The 22,307-nt window shown below is 41.4% G+C and overlaps 2 protein-coding genes across 13 annotated transcripts in view; one reads left to right on the forward strand and one right to left on the reverse strand.

Annotated features, from left to right (window-relative positions):
* Window positions 1-22,307, forward strand: part of CTNNA3 (catenin alpha 3) — a 426,948-nt gene that overhangs the window by 115,340 nt on the left and 289,301 nt on the right. The gene's annotated exons all lie outside the window — the stretch shown is intronic.
* Window positions 7,302-22,307, reverse strand: part of LRRTM3 (leucine rich repeat transmembrane neuronal 3) — an 80,537-nt gene continuing 65,531 nt past the window's right edge. For 2 of the 5 annotated variants that reach the window (XM_021529026.3, XM_031505161.1), the window contains one exon: window positions 7,302-8,889. In XM_021529026.3, coding sequence (XP_021384701.1) covers window positions 8,680-8,889 — 210 coding nt within the window. In that variant the 3' untranslated portion in view covers window positions 7,302-8,679. Of the gene's footprint in view, window positions 8,890-19,578; window positions 19,699-22,307 lie in introns of those variants that run through there. The other 3 variants (XM_085583123.1, XM_021529028.4, XM_021529027.4) reach the window with 3 other exon arrangements.

Genomic DNA, 22,307 nt, shown 5'->3' on the forward strand with positions numbered 1-22,307 from the left:
TTTTAGCTCATGTGTGTAAAGCCAACTTTTCTATCCCTGTTAATGATTTACATTCAGATACTATGCTACTGGTTACTGACGTGTGCAGCAGATACTTGGTACTAAAGAAAATGGAAATGGTTTTCACTTTTGGAAAGGCAGATTCCATTCTCTGGTAGTTTGCCTGTGTATATCCAGTCCAGACTTAAATTTAATCCTTCTCATCTTCTGTTTTGTGTTGTGCCTTATTAGCCTGTGCCCCCTTTAAAAGCCAGCCTTAGATAACTTATCTTCAAAGTCCCTGTAAATTTTGAAAACACTTTTTTTTTTTCATTCCTGAAGCATAACTTAGTTGCATTTATATCCCCTTTTCTTTATATCCTCTCTCAGGAATAATGCTGAATTATTTCTGCATTTAAATCTTCAAATTTTAGCTAACAGTGTGAATCTTTTTTTGGGTAACTATTTTATTTTCTGTGGCATTAACAGTGCCTCTGCATAAATTCCCTTCCTTCCTCCTTATTTTGTAAAGGGAAAACACACAAACTCTCAAAACAGGGAAGCAAAAAAAAAAAAAAACCAACAAAACAACCAAACCAAGAGCTAAAACTTTTTTTCAAAAAATAATTCTGGTTTATAGTAAGATGTTTGCAATATTACAAGAAGGAATCCTAGAATGTAATTTAGCAGTATAACTGATCTGAAATAATTTCTTTATTCAGTGGGTATTTTAACGTCATTGCTAAAGTAAAGGTTTTAAGCCTTAAAATGCATGTAGGTAGGGAAGAAAAGAGTGAATGAGTGCCAAGGTATGTGAGGAGACTGGATGGGTTCTGCAGTACAGATCACAGGCAGGTCTTCCTGCCCCTTTGGGATCCAGCTATCTTCAGTGAGACTCTTTGTAGATTCAAGGAGGCATTCCGAGAAATAAAGAAATGGAAGAAAGTTTCAGGAAGAAGGCAGTATTGAAGTGACTGTTTAAGCCAGGCAGGAGATAGGATTATACAATTACACAATATACACAAGTATAATTATTGCATTAGACAATACAATATAATTATTGATTAGACAATGATGTTAATTCCCACTCGGGTTCACAAATTCCATTCCATTGATGTAGATGCTGTGTTCCCCAGAGACTGAAGGAGTTTTAAGAAGTTAGAGAAGCACCTTGAGAAGGACTATCTGGTTTTTATCTGTTCCTCAACATAAGTTACACGTGAGGTGAAAGATTGCTGTAAAGACTGTGACTGTGCTGGCATCCCTGTCCCAGGAGAGAGGCATCACCTGGCAGGCAGTCAGGGCAGAGAGAGCCTCCAGGGTCGGGCTGTGAGTGTTCCCACACACACGCACACACACACACGCACACACACACACACACAAACACACTCATGGATGCCCGGCAAGTGCAGCTGGGGAGGGACCCTAGCACGTGGAACCAGCTGGCTGTGACAGCTGGCTGGGAGGTCTGCTCCCTTTATTCCCTGTGCTCCTGCTTCCCTGCCTGTTCCTGCTCACTGCTGCCATGGCCTTGTGCCCTGTGGGCACTGCTTCCTGTCCCTGCCTGTCCCTGCTGTGCTTCCTGGGCACAGCTGCCTGTCCCTGCCTGTCCCTGCTGTGATTCCTAGGCACAGCTGCCTGTCCCTGCTGTGCTTCCTGGGCACAGCCTCCTGTCCCTGCCTGTCCCTGCCTGTCCCTGCCTGTCCCTGCCTGTCCCTGCCTGTCCCTGCTGTGCTTCCTGGGCACAGGTGCCTGTCCCTGCCTGTCCCTGCTGTGATTCCCAGGCACAGCTGCCTGTCCCTGCTGTGCTTCCTGGGCACAGCTGCCTGTCCCTGCCTGTCCCTTCCATGATTCCTGGGCACAGCTGCCTGTCCCTGCCTGTCCCTTCCAGGATTCCTGGGCACAGCTGCCTGTCCCTGCCTGTCCCTGCTGTGCTTCCTGGGCACAGCTGCCTGTCCCTGCCTGTCCCTTCCATGATTCCTGGGCACAGCTGCCTGTCCCTGCCTGTCCCTGCTGTGATTCCCGGGCACAGCCGCCTGTCCTTGCTGTGCCTCCTGGATGCTGCCGCCTGTTCTCGCTCCACCTGCTAAGCTGTTGTTGACACAGAGTGGGGTTTCTTGTGGTTACACTGTCCCCGTCTTCTGTTTCTTTCCCCTCCCCTCTTTTTCCTCTCTCTGCGCCTTGTCCTGTCCCTTTTTAGTAGGAGCACTTATCTTTTTTTTACCAAGAAATGGTTTTCAGATATAATATTGCTGCGTTTGCATTTTATTTATGTCCAATAAATCTATCAAAAGAATCTTCCGTGACTCTGGCTCGGCGGAATGGGACACACCTATACACCTATATATAAGTTGTTTTTGCTTTGAGATGGGTAGGGCAACATGTTCCTTCTTTCCAGAAACTTCTCAAGTTTCTATTATAATTACTAGATGAAGGTGGAAGTGGGGAAGTTCATACTGACATTTGTTAACCATATCTCTTCACAGCTTTAGTCTGCAAACAGATTGTAAAAAACCCGAAACTTTACATCACCTTGTGTAGTGGTAGAATTAAAAAAAAAAAAAGGTTGATTTTTATTAGCATAATCTAGCATTATTATATTTATGAATCTATATTTGCAAGAGCTAGTGATGAAGAAAAGGAGTCAGAGCAGCTACAGCATGTGCTTGTTGGCAGCAAAGCTTCTCAGCTCTGGAGGTGATACCTGAGAGGCATTTCCATCCAGGATCTCAGTATGAATAGTTCTGTTTTACTGCTGGCAGTCTCACTTGTGACAGCTAGACTTTGGAGAGCTAGAGTGCAGAAGGCAAAGAGAAGTATGAACTGTCTAGGTAATGCTGAAGCAGAAGACAAAAATAAATCTTGTTCATGAATCCTATTTGCATATTTAGATACACCATTGATAGCTATATTTTTTCCTTTCCTGACAATGAGGATAAGGCTTTTGGGTAGTAGAGGCTGGACTAATTGTGCAAGTTTACAGGTTCTTTAAAAGTAAAGTTACCAACAGCAAGACGTAAAAGGGAGGTGCATCATTATTACTAGAAAAATAAATCACTTTCATTATTTCTTTTGAAAGCATAAATTACAACAAACTATTCAATATGAATTGTTCAGTTAATGGCTTTCCATGCCTCATTTATGACACATTCTTGTATAAAACTACTGAAATTATTGAAGAGCACAGTGCTGCAGAGACACATAATTTTTTTTTAATGAGTATTCTCAGCAAAAGTTGATGAGGTTTTGCTAAGAAATACAGAATTAGTGTATAACAATGTTTAAATTATTGGGCTTTGAAATATCTTTCAATGAAGCACTCACTCTGTGATTAGATTGTAGATAGAAGCATTGCTGAAACGCATCCACCTTAAAAAGTCTGTTTCTTAGGGATTACAAAGTGGGAAATACTCTCTGTGAAAGCTGGAAGAAACATACCCTTGTGTAACTGCACACTGAATTCTTCTGGTGTTTATTAGGAGACCATCCGTCCTGGTCACGTCAGCTGACCTAAGGCAATTAAGAAGGCAATAATCACACGTTAATCCAAACCAATGCTATATGAATGCAGCACTAATTAATGCTCATTTGTGTATTATTAGTGTTACATCTGTCGGGGTGGGACTTTGAAGTGTCTCCTGTCAGGAATGTGTGGGAGCTTTACTGTCAGAGGGCTGGGCGTGTGAGCTGTGTGTCACTGGCTCATTTGCTGTCCCACAACAGGAGCTCCTCTGTGGTTGCTATCTAATGAGGCAGTTCCTAGAGTGGGTTATTTGCATACCAGGTTGATGGTGATCAAGTAGAATAGAAGCTCCGTGCCATGTGGGATTTTCACACTTGTACACGCTGCACTTCAGCTTACATAAAATATCTTGGCAAAGTTCTAGTGGTAAAATGTTCATTTCTTGGGGATTCATTAGAATAACATTAATCATGAACTCTGATTATATTCACCTTATTCTGAAACTTTATAACTGAAATTAATCAGGTTTTCTAATTAGGTAGAACAATAAAATGGAACCTGGCCTTGTTATTTTATAATAGAGCTATTAATTCACTCAAATATTAGAATTGTTTTGAGGAATTTAAGGAACATCTGCTTTTAAGTATGGATCATTATGGTCAAACTTGTACCTGTTAGAACTTCATAAGTATCTATCTGTGTTGAAAAATGTTTGCAGTACTTCTGACAAGCAGGTTTATTTTTTGTTTACTGTTGTGATGGACTTGAGACACCTGGGAAAAAGCATTTCTCCTTTCTGGTTAGCTGAATCTTGATTATAAGATACACACTCCCCACCCTCCCTCAGAGAAATCTCAGGGTTTCAGATGGTGCCTGCCCTCTGGGACGCTGAGGGGATGCTAATTGTGCTCCCTGGAAGTTGGCAGTGTGTCATTACTAATTAGGTGAGAGTCGTGTTTCTGGGTCGAAAATGGAGATTATTCATTCCTACCAGAACCAGGAGAAGAGGCAGCTTTCCTTGCTGCAGCAGTTGTGAGTGTAACCCATTGCTGTGGCCTCAGAGAAGCTGTGTGCCCATTCAGAGAGGGACTGGGCGCGCCACGTTTGGCTGAGGAAGTGCCTGACCTACAGAGCGTTGGGATCTGTGCGGGCTTTCCAGGGAATGACCGCTGTGTGCTTGCCCCAGGCTTCAGTTCTTCCTTGGGCTTCTTTCAGCTGCTGTGCCAGGCACGTTATCGAGGCTGGGTGTAGCTCTGATGTGACCAAGTAAAGCCATTATTAAACTAACTTTTACTGGTTAGATTTGCCTTTAGGAAGCCCAGGCCCTCGGACCTGTACAAAACTGTGGAGCAGAAAGACCTTTCCCTCACGAGAGGAGGATCAGGCTGCAGGACATGAATTAAGCTGTGAAACTTCTCACCTGTTCAGCAGACCATCTTTTCTACCACAGCTGGGAACTGGATCCAGCTGCTTGTCTGTGACACTGTAGATGATCATATAATTAATTAACATTCACTAATTTTGATGACCTTCATTGCTAGTGTAGCAAAATCAAGAATTTGTTGCAGTCCAGTGACACTGTATCCTGCCTTACTTCTTAGGTCATAGTGTTGCCCTTGCACTTCCGTTTTGTTTTTTTTAGCCTTCATGTTACGTTTTTTTCCACAATTGCTGTTCTCATGTCCAGTCTGAGGATGGAAATAATAAGAGATAAAACATGCCTTGAGAGAGAGAGAAATGAAAGGACTGAGTAGAGCAAGCCTAGTACACAGCTTCTGAGGCTGGCATTTTCCATTGGTTGTGTGCTTCCAAAAGAAGTCTGATGTTTGTGATGTCTATCTGGAAACTGTGTATATTTAATGGATTTTTATGTTAGAGGTGTCTCTCAGACCACTTGAGAATAGTTTGTACTGCAGATTTTAATAACTTTTTAATTGAAGCAGTCATTTGCTTTCTTGTTTAGATGTTTTTTGTTTTTTTTTTAATTATTCACTATCTTGAGATACATGCAGGAATTTGTCAAATTAGTCATTAATCTTTCTATACACCCCCCTTCCCTAAGGACCTCCAGTCAGATACTTGGGCTTGCTTTGATAATGGGTGTTTCAGCCCTGTGCATTGCTGGACAAGCATGATCCACTGATGGATGATGGTGGGAATTTTGCTTGGAGCTAGGTTTATTTTTAAAATTGTCTTGGGTTTTTAATTTCTAGAGGTTATATTGTTTCTCTGTATTGTCTTTATTTTGCAAATGTAATGACTTCCCCCAGCCTTTTCTTGGTAAAAGGACCTGCTAGGGTCTGCTGGTGTCACTTAACTGAGACAGAGGTGGAGGCCATTGCCTACCTCTGTTCTTGGTGAGTGGCTCTCACTGCAAAGGGAAACGATACATGAGAGTGACCCCCTCTTAATAAATACTTGAACCCACAGGCTCCTTTCTCCTTGCTAACTTAGCTAGGAGGCTGGGACTTTGTTAGGGATACTGATCTGTTTTATCCATGGAACTAAAGCATTTCCTGTTCCTGTGCAGCCAGAATCAGAACACAGCTGGCAAAAATCTGTTGGCAAGCAGGTGTACATAGGCTAAGGTCAGAATTCAGGAGTGGGTCTTTTTCTGGGTTAGCCTAACCTAGATTTTTTCATCGTGAGTATCTTTTAGAGAAGGTACCTACCTGCCATCTAGCTTTCTTCAGGACACCTGTCTTACTGAGAATAACAAGTTTCAGGCTGAGGTAGTCCATTTAAAAAAAGTGTCCACTGAATATGTACAGAAAGGCATGTTTTAGAGTCTGGGATTGGGGTGAGCACACACCCCCTGCTGCTCTGGGCCCTGGATGTTGGATCCATCTTGCAGAGCACTGGAGTGGCCTGCTGGAGTTACAGAGAGCCTGGTGTTTCAGATGCCTGGGAAGTGATTGTGAGAGTATGAGGAGTCTGTCAGGGGCTAATTCTGTGACTCTGCTTCTGCCATTTGTCCTGTGACATCTGGAACTGGGGGTCTTTGATTCACGATTGAGGAAGAGAAAAGGGGAAATGTTGATGTGTATGTGAATATCTACCCAGCCATGCCTCTTTAATCAGATACATCCAAAACTTCTTGTGTCTCTGCATAAGAAAATATTTTCTCATGTTCCTCAGTCTAAGCTCTCCAGGGTCCAATGCTGGGAATGGAACTTTTGAACACTTGGGCATTTTGAGTAGCTCCTTTGTGCCAGGACCATGTTCACACACTGCAAATATTCGAGGACAGTGGGTCGAAGTACAGAGTAGGAAGGACAGAGTAAGAACAACTGAAACGGCCTTTTGGGAGGGTGGTATTTGCTCCTTCCAGCTCAGACCTGCTCCAGGAGCCAGAATGCCAAAACATTACACCTGAAAACCAGCTGTGGAGTGATTCAGGTAATTTCTTTCTGCAGTCCGAATGCCACTGAGCCCCAGAGTGACTCCTGAATGTTTGTTGGCAGTGGACAATTAGCAAAATATATTTTCAAGCTGTGTGTAGGAAAATTCCAGCACTGTGGAAGGCAACCACAGAGTCAAGAACCAGTGTAGTGAAGAAATACAGAACTGAAGTGTGAGGGTGTAAAAAGACAATGTTTTGAAGAAGAAATAATTTATGCAAAATATGTTACAAAATCTAAGTGCTAATAAATAAGCAGTGCAATGTATTATAATCTTTTGACACATTGTTTCCACTTAACAGGTACTGAATACAGATTGATTTGTTACCAATTTTTGAACCTAATTTTCATTCTCTTTGCCTTGTTTTGTACAAACAGTTGCCCTCTAATTTTAAAATTTGGTCTTCCGCTTTGTAGCTACATGAAAATATGGTAGGATAAAGATCCAGAAAAATAGATTAGTGGTTATATAATTTCTCTTTATTATAAAAAAGTTGCTTCACCATATGAAACTCTTTTTCCTATATTTTGGAAGGCTTGTGTTCCCATTCTGTTTTTCACAGAGTCAGCATGATATAATGTCTTCCTAATTTCTGTAATCTTTTATGATTACAGGGTAGTGTGTAGTGGTATAAAAAGTTACTCTCATACTGTATTGAGAAACCTTGAAGTTTTAAAGCAAAAGAATGGGGTATAAAAATGCTTCAATCCAGATATTAAATGACAGACAAATAAGCAATGTAGTAATTGAAGACTTAATACTACATTAATTGAAGACTTAATACTACATTAATTTCTTTTTCTTTAAAGGTTTTGGGTTTTTTTTCTTTGTTTGATTTATCATAATGTCAAAGGACTGTAAACTTTAAGTATTTGTTCCGAATGACTAGATTTTTCAGCAAGTGAATGTTTCTTTTGCATGACATTTTACATTCTAGGAGTAGTATAGGGATTTGTTTCTGTTGCCACTTCTGTTGCCACAGCAGCTGTCTGTGACAGAAGTAGGTTTTGGACACCTTTGTCTTTAAGCAGAAATACAAATGCCTGATTTGGCAGACTCTCACAGCAGATTTTGTAGCTGCCTGTTGAAGTGTCCTGTCTTGTATTGTCTTGCAGAACAGTGAGACTTAATAAAATACCATCAGCCTTGACTAACAGTTGCATAACCAAGCTTTGTTGTTAAAAATAAGACTGTATTTCAAGGCAACAGGTAAGTTTGAGGAGAATTATTATTTTCTTAAAATTTTCATTGCTAGGAAAACTTGGCTATATATTTCAGATATTTCTTAGAAGTTCGAATAGTTAAACCCTCCCTCTGGAACCAGTAGATAAAATTCTACACATTAAACACAGTAAAAATGGTGCATATTCTGCAAAGGACAGAATTTTAGATTAAAGTTGTCTGGGCACAAAAGCAGTAACAAAATGATCCCTACAAAACAGAGTAACTTAATAACACAAGAAATAACTTTTGTTAATTTGAAGCCTTAGAAACTGAAGCTTGTAAAGTAAGATGTAATTAAATTATGGCACTGTACATACCAGTTGTTCTTGGTAATTGAAACTTTACAATATGAAAAATACATTACATCTGTACAGTTTATACAGGTAGGTAGGATGAGTTTTGAAAAAGATTAACTTTCAAGGGTCATACTCTAAAGTCAAAAAAATACTGCACAACTGAACTAATTACAAATTGTAGACTGGAAACAATTAATCTTTGTGATTGACTTTTAATTTGCACAGGGATCCCACACTCCATAGAATTGTCTGCTCCCGCGTGTCCGTCGCTTGCCGTCGGTTTGGCTGCAGCCCTGGCAGCCCGTGCAGCAGCCCCTAGGGCAGCTGCTGCCCGTGCTCCTGGATCCGTGCCGCCGTGGTGATTGTGCTCAGGTCCAGCTCGGCCTCCAGGCCGGCGCCCGCTGCCTCCTCCTGCCCGCCGGCCTCGTAGGGCTTGTGGGCCAGCAGCTCGTGGTGCACCCCGCAGTAGCTCAGCGTGGGCTGCTCGTAGGCCAGAAACGTTGACACGTTCATGGACAGTGGGATCTAGGGCAGAAACAGAGGGGAAAAGCACCAAGTGGCATTACCCGATGGTTCTTGCCTGAATTGGGTGTTGGAAAACCAGAGTGTCTGCTCTCTGTATCCCTCTGCCCAGTGCTCTCCACCCACACCCTGCTCTTCTCCAGCGTGTTTTTAACCCTGACCTCCATCACCTTGGATCTCGAAGCCCAGGGCTACGTACATGCTTGAATGTGTTTGAGAAGGTTAAGATGTGATTCAAGTTAAATTATCTTTAGAATGTAGTTAACCTCAGCTATAATCACTCTGTCATGGAATATTGCACATAAAATGTAAATGCTTTTTCAAGTAAGTGGCTTGAATTTGTCAGTGAGTGTGATACCTGGAAATACAGGTGAGAGGCTTCCTACTATTGAAGTGCTTGGGGAAGGAGACCTCATCTCTCCTGGCATTGTTACTGAACAGGGATCCTCCCTATTTGTATTTCCTCCTTTGCAGCTTTCCTTCCTGTTTTCATTCCTTGTGGGATGTGTGTCAAAAAAATTTCTAGTTATAAAGAATGTCCTGTTCTTTGAAATGAATAAATAATCTAATAATATCACAGCAATTGTAGTAGTTGTCATCTCTGGCAGCATTCTGGAGTAAAACCCACTGCAGTTTTTAATTACCAGCAATATGTGAGCTTCATATTGTCTGGAGTTCAGCTTCAGATGAGCATCAGGACGCCCTAGCTTATATTAGATTTACAGTTCAGAAGCCTTAAAATTGCAGTTTCTATTCAAGGAGCATCTATTCTGCAAGCTGAATTTCATTGCATAGTATTAAATTTCTGTGCAGTGAGGGGGAAGTTCCAGCAACCCTCTGTCTTTTCAGCTGGGAAGTGTAAAGCTTTAGATTTACTTTACATAGAAAGTGCAGCTGAATGATTGTATTTACAAAACTGTATGGCAAACCAGAATATTTTTTTAAATAATTCTGTTCAGTCATGAAAAGAATGAAGTCCAGTGTTTGGAATGTTGATTTTTTTTTTCTTCATTTTTCTTTTGATCATCACTGGCAGCTGAAAGGTTACCACAGACTAAAAGGAAAGCTCCTTTTTTTTTATTTTTAAAAAAGAGGAGGCAGACAATTTGGGTCTGGTCTCTCTGTAGCAATTACAGGGATTTGCAGGAAATGGGTTATTTTCTCTAGCCTGCAGAAGTGTATTTGCTTCTAAGCAGATGTGAACTGGCTGGGGAGGAACACTCCTAGCTCCAGATGAATATCTCAGCAGTTGGCAAAGGTGGGAAAGGTTCTTGCAAAGGCCTTACAGCGTTTATTAAACTTCTGCTATTGTGCCTGTGTTCCTACCTGATTGCTTGACCTTGACTGCACTTTCATAAGACACAAGATTGCATTTTTTTTCTGAATGTATTGTATTTAGAATTAGTGGCAATATTTTCAGCCTAAGGATTTTGGTATTTTTTAAATTTCATGGACATGGGGTGTTCAAACCTCTTGGGGCAATTTCAAGACTCAGCCATAGAATCCTGAGAATGAAAACTTGGAAAATAAAGGCATAAGGGGACAGCCACAGTTCTGGGTGGCTTGAGAATATTGTGATAGGAAATTACAATAGGGCAATGGAGTATTTTCTGTGAAGATGACAGAGGTGAAAAACAGATGATCATGAAGAGGAGGGATGAACATAAACCACACTGAAACAGGAGAATGAAATGAGCTAAAGGATGGAAGCAATGGAAGTGATAGAGCTGTGATGTGTTATTCTGAAAATGTACAGAATTACAGTGTAATGAGTCATATACAGAATAGTCATGGGAATGTGGTATATCAGCATATGGCAAATATGTGAGAATTTCAGCTGTTTCATGCTCAGTTTTGGTGTTGCATTCAATTAAAAAAGTAAGCAAGCCCTTATAATACATACCAGGGAACTATACAGCTTTTATGTACACAAAACAAAACGAAATGCTTTATTTGTGGCCATGGAAAGATTCTTGTTATTCAAATGAACCTCAAAACAAAGCTGATACTTCACCATCCATCAGTTTGTGACTTTTTTTTCCTTAAGGAGTCTTAGGACAGAGCTATGATGCTTTGTACCATTTATGTCTCCTGCCTCTGTTCCCCTGCATTTAAGTTCTCCCTGTGATTTAGGCAGGTCTTGCATGTGACAAGTCCCTTAATTTCTCTCTATAATGCCCTAGAGCTGTCTGATAGCCAGTTATGAAAAGAAAATACTTATCTGATTATCATCTTGCCCCTTTTCTTTCATAGTCTGCTTCTTCAAGCCCTTAAAACTGCTGTGCTGTGAAACAAGGGAGATACTGAAACTTTTGTTTAAAAGGAATAGATAAATCTGTTACAGCCAATTTTATGATGGTCATGGATTTAGAGTTCAGATCCCTCTTACCCAGAAGTAATTCAGCTGTGGAGGTAAAGTTACCAGAAGTTACTTTTTGTGGTAATTTGCATACACTGTGAGGAGGCCACACTGTAAGGCAGTGAGTGCCTTGGGCTGAGTTGTTGTCCCTTGAAAATGCTGAAAAAAGATGGCTGTGGGAATCTCTAGTCACTCTTAAAGACCATTGTTTTCCTTCAAACCTCTTAATTCCTAGGTGGTTCTTTCATGTTTATCTATTTCAACCTTTCCAAGTCCCAGTGCTGCAGGCCTGGTAAAGGGCAGTGTATTGTTGGATCTGCTGGTGAGAGCTTCACATGAGATGTCCCAAGGACAGGCATCAACTCCGCCAGCTTTCCTGTCAGTGGCATGGAGGAGTTGAATGCAAAGGGAAAGATTTTTTCAGGCTTTTTCCTGCTTCTCTCAAACTCATTTTCTACTCAGTTCAGGCTGTAATTAAAAACCTACCAAAAGTATAAGCAGCAAGAATAGCTTTCACTGAACAGCAGAATTGTTCTTCACACAAATGTTAATGGCCTCTTGGTGAGGGAGAATTGTGTTTTCAAAAGGATGAAAGAATTTCCAGTACTGAGGAACTCTTGCTTTTTTTTCTGCTGCATAGTCATGGGATGTCTCGTGTGTCCTGCTTGGCTTTGGCAATTTTTCTATTCTAACATGTTCATCTGTGGTTAACTTGGGGTCCCACAATGTGAGAAACAATGCAGCTGAATCCAAACAGGTGCTTTGTGCCCAGCCTTCACTGCTCTGTCAGACTAAATTGCACATTCCTGGCATAGAAAGACCAGAGTGAGGAAGCAAAGGGCAGATGAGGAACCTGAAATTCTTTTAAGTATTTTCAACCATCACTTGAGCCACTCTTAAGGGAAGGACCCATTGGTTCCATGGCAGTACAAACAAAATGATCTCTTACTGAAGTAGCTGCTGTGTCTAGGCTTATGTTGATATTAAAAAATCTTTACTAAGTGCATGATTGGAATTATAGTCCATCTGTAATAGTTATCTTTCCTGTTCAGTGTTCAACGTGACTTTTCAGTAATTCATGATGCAGCACATTCCCTGGGAAAGAAAGGGTGGCATTAAAAACTAAAAATCACCTTGACAAAAAAAGACCAGAACTTCTGAAGCTTTGCTATGAATGGTGAAAACTTGAGCAGTAAAGTGATATTTTCTGAGGATGAGAAGTGAATGTAGAGAGCATTCAACCACTGATAGATTCCATGGGAAAGCCAGGCTATTTTTTTATTTCAATGTAGATTTGATAAAGTAGAAGTAATTGAAAAAGAAAATCAGCAATTTGCACATATTAATTTTGACAGTCACCTTTGCCAGTTTTTGAAATGCTAGAGTAAACAGCTGCTAACAGCTGCTAAGCCCTTCCTAATTTTAAGATGATAACAAAGAGGAGAAAGCCAAAGGAAAAGGTTTTGTATTCCACTGATTCAGTTCACTGGTGTTCAGGCTAAGACATAATGAGCCATGGTTTCCTAGTTGCTGGACATTTTGTCTTTCATGTTGTTAATTTTCCTAAAATTTGTACAGGGTGATATTTACTTAAGATCTTTACTTCCTGCAATGAATGTGACATTTGTGAGATGAGAACAACTTGTATCTTGATTAGCTCTAATTGGGTGCTTGACTCTGAAAGGAGCATGTATTACATTTTTTCAGTTAGACACTTATGCTTGCTAATAATGTTAGAAAAATGAACAAGTATACCCTTCTGCCTGACAAAGTAAATATCTCCTTTCTTTTTTTTTAAATTTGTCTGTGTGGATTTCTTTGTCTGTGTGGGTTTTATTCGTTGGTCGGTTTTGTTTTGTTTTGTTTTTAATTTGAACGACCTACAGTTTTGGATTTTTATTTCCTTTTAATAGCAGTCCTTGAAGTTCTAATGTAGTAAAGTAAATTAAGGAAGTAGGTATGAGAGTGTGTGACTAAATAAAGATTAATCCATTCAGTTGCTTGAAATATAGTTAATAATATTTAATAGAGGTGTACATTATCTTAAAGTAGCTCTAAAATGTTATTACAATTAGATCCATATCTAACTAAGCACTAACCTTTTTAGGCTTCTCATTTCTTTTTAATTTGTATGCAAAATTTGGTGTTTATCAGAAAGGCTCTGAAGGCATAATTACCAAGGTATCATTTAAAAACAACAGCACTGAACTTTGTGGGACTAAAAGTGAATCAACACAGATAAAGCTTTTACTTTGGATGCTGGATAAATGATAGACTCAAATGGAAGTATTGCCTAGCAAGCTTCTGTTGCAGATAGAAGGGAGCTATCTTTTGTCTTAGTAAGTTTGTTGCAGCTTGGAGAACCTGAGCATCATACTGTATCTTAGTTATAATTCTCTATTTAGCAATCTATAGATTATCTTAAAATATAAGGGAATTGTATGAATAAAAGCACATTAAAAAAGACACAGTGAATTTGCAGAGATGTCTCAGAGAATGTGTGTTTGAGCCACATACGTAATTAATGTGTGTATATTGTACATGCACACTTGGTAAGTCATGTGAACAAGCCCTGGAAGAGGCCAGTGCACCCCCTTCCCTTCTCCTCTGAAAGTTCTAGAATGCTTAGAAGAAAACCAATGAAATTAATTTGATTTACATTATAGATACATTTCATGGTTAGGGGAGGTCTCTCTCCCTTAAATCAAAACCTCTTGTATCACAAAGTAGAACAAACAGTGATTTAGAGTTCTTCAAAGCTTGTCCAAGCCAGGCTTAGTGGAACATCAGGGTGCCTTGTTCAGTTAAAGAGCCCGGGGCCTGCTTGTGCAGCAAGTCTTCCCCAAGCCCAGGGGCACACTTGGTGTTTGGGAGAGCAAGATCTGTGCATGGTAATCAGGGGTATTTCTCATAGTGAGCAAAACCCACTCGAGACTTCCAGCTGCAATATCCACTTATTTACAACACCAACTGCAGTTATCTTCACAGATTTTTATTAATTGTTCCTGTTTCAGTTGATAGCTGAACTTTTTGGGCCATCAGAGGGCTCTAAGTAGCATTGTTAGTGTTCCTCAGAGGATGGGTTCACATACCTTGGGTAGGCTTCTGTAGAGTGCGATTAATATGATCTTATTTTCTTCTCTAATTATTTTAATGTAACAGGCAATTTTCATATCCCCTAAGTACTATAACAGGCAATCTCATTACTTTTCATCAAACTTGTTTACAGAGAAATAAAACAGCAGCAGAATAAACAACAGTGAATGAACCAGAAGTTGAAGTATTAGCTACTCTGAGTATTCAGAACCCAACTCAAACTCCACAGGTCATGAATTTACCTTAAGAAAATGAAAGCATTTTTATTGATACAATCTTTAGCTGGTTTTAGTTTTCAGTATGTGAGCAGTTGGGAAATTTTATATAGTTTGTGCATCTAACTATGAAGGCTAAGTTTTAAATTTAGTGAAAGCTGTAGTTATTAAAAGCCCAGTGAGAGGGGGTTTAGAAAATACCAAGGAACTTGGTAAACTGATGATGTCGACATCATCCTTTTTATGCTTTGCCCTTTGTCTCTCTTATCTTCCAAATCTTAATCTTTCTTGCTTGCTTTGTTTATAGTTTTCCCCTCTATTTCTGTCTTAAGGAGGAAGAACCATTATTACTGACCATATTAATAATTTATGTATGCTCTCCATCTTCCAGTTATATTGATGTTGGCTGCCATTAGTCTATTATGTCATTCACCTTTGCTTTTCTTTGCAGTCTACACTGTCACTTTGGCTGCTTTTCACTGAGGTGCCCTGATGCTCTCTCTTCCCTTAAGTGATATATCCCAAAAGAGGCTTTCAGAAAGAGGAGAGTCTGGTGGTGCTGAGGCAAACAGTGAAACCACACTCTGTGGTTCTGAGTTTAGAGTATTAGTTGTCAGTGCTTGACACTGAAACAGTTTTGCTGCTGCATGGGCTGGGATTGTGACTGTTCTGGGCTGTCCAAAGGCTGATTCAGCCAAGTGTTGCATGAGCTGTGGCTTGCCTGATGGGATGAGCTGATGACACCTGCATGTCTTTGGATGAAGTGGCCTTCCCTGGGATGTCATAAGCCAGGACCACAAGACTTGTAGTTCTTAAGGGAAGAGGGACTTGTGTCTGAAAGTGAGGAGGAGGGCTTATTTACTCTGCTAGCTTGATTTTCCCGAAATTTAGTGTGTAGAAACTGAGCTGAAGACAAACTATGCATTTCATTTGTATTCTGTATTACAGGTATCTTGAGATTAAAATGGGGCACCAATTAAAAAAAAAAACAAAACACAAAACCCAACCAAAAGTTGGTGTTTGATGCTTTTCTCCTAATATTTCTGTCATATCTGCAGCTGACAGAATCCTGTCAAACAATCCACGATGTTCTGGTAGCTAAAGCCACGACACTGGCTCAGCAGAGTGCTGGCAAAGCCCTTCCTGCAGATGCAGCCATGCTTAATTTTATTAGCTTGGTGTGTGTCAAGGCAGGATGTTCTTCAGCTGGTGCAGGGGTGTGCAGCCACATTGCTCTGCTGCTACTGCAGCACTTGCAGCTGAGTGCCAGGGACTTTGAGGCATTCAGTGGTCAGTGATACAGCATCAGGGATATTCCCATGTGATCCCAAGTCCCAGAGCCATAGGAATTGTGTAAAAGCACACGTAGGAATGGTTTAAAAACACAAACAATACCCCTCTTCCCCCCCCCCCCCAACCCCTCAGTTCCCCTGCTCTGCTACCACTGTGTCCTTTCATGGTGCTGTGCTGAGGCAAAGCACACCTCAAGCTATTTGGTGTGTGCTGATCATTTAAAGGCATAACATCAAAAATGCCCCTTTGGGCATAGGAAACTACTGCTGAAAAAAGAGGATATTAATCACAGGGTTTTGATTTCAGTCCCAGGCGTGTTGCAATAGAAATTCTTCTTTATATTTCAAACAATTTGTTTCTATGGAGTGGTGTTGCTTTGTGCACAGTGCTCTCAAATTATTTAAAAACCTAACATTCACAGCCTGCATCAGTTTAAAATATGAGTAATATTATTCCAGTGACTAATCCAGGCATAGCTATCAGAGATGGAAAGCCTATACTGAGTCTGCTTTAATCCATTTGCTGATTTTTATGGTCTCAGAGTCCCTTAAAGTACCTGACTCAAATCCAAATGTGCCCCACATGCTGAGTTTTGCATGCAAATCATTAAATTAGTTGAAAGATACAGACAGATTCCCTTGGGATTTAATAATTTGCTAAAACTTAAATGGTTTGTTTATTGCAGGAAGTATTCCCTATTTGGAGTCTATTTTGCACTGTGTAATGCAGCTGTTCTCATGAAAATGTAATGCATGCTGCACAGAATTCCTGGTGTTCTTGTCGCATCCTTCCTTCCTTTGTTCTGTGGGGTGGGTTTGTGTTGTTCAAAGAGCAGTGGATGATCATCTCTTCAAAGAATAATTTAAACTGGCAAAAGACCAGTTCGCCATATAGCTACCATTGCACTTCAGTTGAATAACTAGCATATTGATGTTTTCTACTTGTTGGAACGCAACAGCATTTTCATATATCTCACAAAAACCCTTTGAATGATGCCAAAATGTTACTGCAATTTTGGCAGAAGCTCTCCTGGAATCAAGTCCCTCTTCTTTGTTAGTGGTAGGAGAAATTATATGTTCACACAGAGAGAAGAGACATCCTAATGGATATTGAGAGAAACAACTCTAAACACAGAAGAATTTAAACCAAAAATTTCTAACAGAAAAGTGAATAGAAAAGAATATATCTAAAAGAAGAGTGAAATTTATGTTTAATGTTTAAATACAATACTTTGTCAGACTTGGTTCTTGGACTTTATCATGAATTGAGAAGTGGTTGTTTTGTTTAGTTCTACAGAACAGTATAATTTCATAAAACTCTTCTGAATGAAGTATTTCCTATTACATTACTGAATGGGCTCTGTGTAATTATTTAAGTAAATTAAAGAACAATGTTGGTTAAAAATTGAATGATATTACAACAGAAGACTAATACCAGACACAGCTTGAAAAGCAAGAGCAGGGCTTAATATGATTTATAAATTTAATGGAGGGGGAGCATGGGATATATTGATCATTCGGTTCTCAGTAAAGGTTCTTAATAAGGTTACTGTATATACCTGACTGATAAAAAATTGTTATTTTCTGATGTGATGGAAGTAATAATAGATTGTTTCTTTTCCTCAGCTATCACATCCTGTACATACATTGTTTGATATTTATACTAATGAAAAAGTTTTCTTTTTTTTAACTTATTTCTCACTTTAAGTGGCCTTCATACTATATTTTATGACCATGTAATTCTTGAGGGAAAAGAACTCTGTTACGTTCCCAAGCAGTATGTCAATATATGCTAGGTTTTTTTATTTCTAAGTTGTGTTACTGTTTGCACTTGTTAGAATATTTGTCATGTGTATTAGTTGCACTGCTGTTGTGACATTTGTGTGGCACTCAGGCTGGCTGTTCATGTATTGAATTGTCCAAACTGAAACCATTCCTCAGTTTAGGACTACAAATTTCTCAGGGCAAGAAAGCATTGCTTGGTCAACTTAATATTAACTCCTCTAATATCTGGGACAGACATTCCAAATATGAAGTGACAGTTTCTTGATAGCCAGGCTATCCTTTCCACTCTTTCCTGCTGTCCCTGGATGGGCAGCAGGAGCCCCTCTGCCTCTGGGCCATCTATCTGTGCCTCTGGGCTATCTGTCTGTGCCTCTGGGCTCTCTGTCTGTGCCTCTGGGGTCTCTGTCTGTGCCTCTGGGCTATCTGTCTGTGCCTCTGGGCTCTCTGTCTGTGCCTCTGGGGTCTCTGTCTGTGCCTCTGGGCTCTCTGTCTGTGCCTCTGGGCAATCTATCTGTGCCTCTGGGCTATCTGTGCCTCTGGGCTATCTGTCTGTGCCTCTGGGCTCTCTGTCTGTGCCTCTGGGCTATCTGTCTGTGCCTCTGGGCTATCTGTCTGTGCCTCTGGGCTCTCTGTCTGTGCCTCTGGGGTCTCTATCTGTGCCTCTGGGCTATCTGTCTGTGCCTCTGGGCTATCTGTGCCTCTGGGCTATCTGTCTGTGCCTCTGGGCTATCTATCTGTGCCTCTGGGCTATCTGTCTGTGCCTCTGGGCTTTCTGTGCCTCTGGGCTATCTGTCTGTGCCTCTGGGCTATCTGTCTGTGCCTCTGGGGTCTCTGTCTGTGCCTCTGGGCTCTCTGTCTGTGCCTCTGGGCTATCTGTCTGTGCCTCTGGGCTATCTGTCTGTGCCTCTGGGCTATCTGTCTGTGCCTCTGGGCTCTCTGTCTGTGCCTCTGGGCTATCTGTGCCTCTGGGCTATCTGTCTGTGCCTCTGGGGTCTCTGTCTGTGCCTCTGGGGTCTCTGTCTGTGCCTCTGGGCTATCTGTCTGTGCCTCTGGGGTCTCTATCTGTGCCTCTGGGCTATCTATCTGTGCCTCTGGGCTATCTGTCTGTGCCTCTGGGCTATCTGTGCCTCTGGGCTATCTATCTGTGCCTCTGGGGTCTCTATCTGTGCCTCTGGGCTATCTGTCTGTGCCTCTGGGCTATCTATCTGTGCCTCTGGGCTATCTATCTGTGCCTCTGGGCTATCTGTGCCTCTGGGCTCTCTGTCTGTGCCTCTGGGCTCTCTGTCTGTGCCTCTGGGCTCTCTGTCTGTGCCTCTGGGCCATCTGTCTGTGCCTCTGGGGTCTCTGTCTGTGCCTCTGGGGTCTCTGTCTGTGCCTCTGGGGTCTCTGTCTGTGCCTCTGGGCTATCTATCTGTGCCTCTGGGGTCTCTATCTGTGCCTCTGGGGTCTCTATCTGTGCCTCTGGGCTGTCCTGACTCTCTTGGCTATCTCTGCCTCCCTGGGCTACCTCTGCCTCCCTGGGCTCTTCTGACTCTTTGTGGCCTTTTTGACGAGGAGTGCTTAAAGCCCCATCCTGCTCACCACTTGGTGCCTTTCAGTGGGATTCGTTTCAGATTTGTACAGGTAAAATGCATTTCTTCTTTACAGAAATCCTGAGCAGTGAGGGAAGGGCAGATTGGTTGGGATATTTCTTTAGAGCCAGCCAGTGACACTCAGTGGCTTTGATCTTCGCTGGAACCCATACAAATACGTTTATTTCCTTACTTCAGCTGTGGAGAGAGCAATCCATAGCCCTTGCTGCATGGCTGTTTTGGGTCACCATGTTTCCTTCAGGTCAAAATGGGGTCAGGTTGCCTTGTGGTAAAAGAAGCTGCTTGCAGTATTTTCGGTACTATGAGTAGGCAGAGGATGGTTCTTTTCATGCAGTCTGAGATGTTAAGCAGTATTAAACACCCCATGTCTAGCAGGAGCCCACAGGACTTTGGGGAACACACAAAATGGGTGTGGAACTGGCAGTGCTTCCAGCAGGTCTTGTCTGGAAAATGGGAATGGAGCCTGAATTCTTCTGAAACAAATGATAATAGGACAGACAATGCAGTAAATACATTTGGTTTATGTAATTCTGTAGGGAAACTTGCACAGAATTTACAAGGCAGGGTGTGTTTCTATTCAGAGGTCTCGCCCTTTGAACAGGTGAGGGAAATCTGTGGCAAACAGGACAAACTGGGAAGGCTCAGAGCTAGGCCCAGCTGTGTGCAAGGAGCAAGGATGTGCAGGTGCACTGGGTGTCCCTTGGCCTGCATGGCCGGCGTTGGTGCCTCCTGCCTGCAGCTGCAGGGTGGGGAAGGCTGTGCTGGTAGTAAAGGATTTCCCTCTGTGTTTGAGAAGGATAAGATTGTGTGAGCCACCTGTGTTAATGGGCCTGTGTGTGTTAAGGATAATAAGATACTGCTGCTTTGCAAAATGAGACATTTACACTCTGAGGCCTCATGCTCCATCTTCTAGGCAGATCCCGATGCTGGAACATGAACTTCCACTTAGATGGAAATTCAAGAATCTGAGAAATGTTGGTGTGAATTAGAATGAAAAAAACAATTAAGGACTTTTGACATTTTTGACATATTTTCAATTTGAATTAGAATATTTTGTTCTAACTGGTTTTTGTCACGTGCTGTCTTAGTAATTAAACCTTCATCAATATGGATTATCAAAATTGATATTTGAAATGTTGATTAAATCTGTAAAATGGCAATAGAGTATTAAAATTGTAATGAGAAATTGTAGTCTAATCCAACTAATTCCAGACTTTTTAGTGAGATATTGTGTATATATTTTTCTATTTTTAAAATTAATTTTGTTAATTGCAATTTTCTGTTGAAAAAAATCCATCTATGTCTTGTTGACCAATTCTGAGTACCTTTATGATAATTTCAAGGATTGGTTCCTTTGCTCAGGCCAGACCATGCCATTAGCAGGATGGTGGTCACAAAGAATCATCACATCTCATCTCAGACATTAAATACAGACAAAAAAGGTAATCCACCAAGAATAGATGGAGTTCCTAGCAGTGCCAGTGCAATATTTGATGGCTGTTACTAATTAAATGACTCAATTAAGTTGTCAGGACAGATTGTAGATAATCCCTGTGTCAGTTGTTCGTTATCATCTAGCTGCTTGGGCAGATCAGTGTCTGGTGTGTGTCATGCATCAGGATGTGGTGTGAACCCCAGTTTTTTCCTTTCAAGTCCCTTAGTCATGTCTGCATTCTCTCTGAACATAGCAATCAAAAACCAGGTGCAGACTCTGACTTGTCCCATATGTAGGGCTCTGATGGCACCTGTAGAGTGTCAGGAGTTTGAAGGCAGAAGTGGTTCTGAGTAGTGTGACTATGCAGTCATAAATTCTGTTTTGGTGTTTGGCAGCCATAAAGCACCAAAAGGTCAGAAGCTGCCCCTGGTGAGGAGTGCTGCTCTCTGTACAGGCTTGCTGGCAAAGGAGCAGTGACAGCTTGCTCACATATTGCTGGGCTGGCATTCCCAGCTCCAGTGCCTTCTGTTGGTGAGGAAGAGCTGGGTTTCTCCACCTGGTGGGTCACTATGGAGTGCTCTTGTGGTTCTGCAGTTCTGGGTGGTAGGAGATCCCTGCTGAAAACCTGCTCTCAGTCAGGGGCTGCTGGCAGGCGTTAGGGCTGTTCCTGGGAACCTGCAGCCTGCTCCAGGCCCACTGGAGCCCCACAGGGATGGCAGGCAGGGTTTGCCTGCACCACTGGTTCTGAGTGCTGAGCAGACCTGCAGAAGGGCCAGCACAGCTGGTGGACAAGCCAAGGGCTTTGGAGACACCATTGTGTGGTTCCACAGAGAATTGTCTTAGCTAACTTTACCTCTCACAAGCTCCTCTCTAAAGCCATCTGCTTTGAAAACCTTTGTGTAAAACTTTGGCTACTAGAATTTGCATGAGAATAACTAAAGCAAAAGTAATTTCTTGTACTGCTTTCTCAAAATCTGGGTTTGTGTTATTTAGTATGCACAGCAGGTGGGCTGAAAAATCTGACCCAATTTCATAATCAGATGTCAAACAGAGGTTGCATCTGATTTGCAAACCTTTTTTTAAAATATTTGGGCAGAAGTTCTTTAGGGGGATTTTAGAATAAGAGAGAAATATTTGATAGAACTTTGTGACAGAGATGTTTTCTGCCTTTTAAAATAATAGTTTGCTATTTTCATTTTGTTCCTTTTGGTAATGTGCTTTGCACATTAAAAATAGATGAACAGAGAACTATTCAGCTGAGCTACCCAAAGATGCAGGTGGCTGGTGCAGAAATCTGCCAGTCTGAAACTTATACTGGAAAATTCCCTTACCTCAAAGCTGGTGAAGTTAACTGGAATGAGTCACGTTTGTTTTTTAGCAATGGATTTTACAGTTGTACAGAAAAAAAATTCTCCAACCTCATGAATATTAGTAACACATTTTGTAACTCTTATTTGATTTTACAAGCACAAGGATTTATAAAAGGGAAGCTTATGAAGATTTCAGTGCTGCTCACTTCTCCCCATTATGCACTGACTCTGTGGCACTGCTCCTGAGTCAGGCAGCTGCCTTTGGTCACCCAGGAGTTTATTAGAAGACTGTGCCTCTGAGGGACTTTGTGTCCCAGCCACACAGGCTGAGCTTCAC

This window comes from Lonchura striata, chromosome 6 (genome assembly GCF_050655825.1).
Source record: "Lonchura striata isolate lonStrDom1 chromosome 6, ASM5065582v1, whole genome shotgun sequence".
Classification (NCBI taxonomy): domain Eukaryota; kingdom Metazoa; phylum Chordata; class Aves; order Passeriformes; family Estrildidae; genus Lonchura; species Lonchura striata.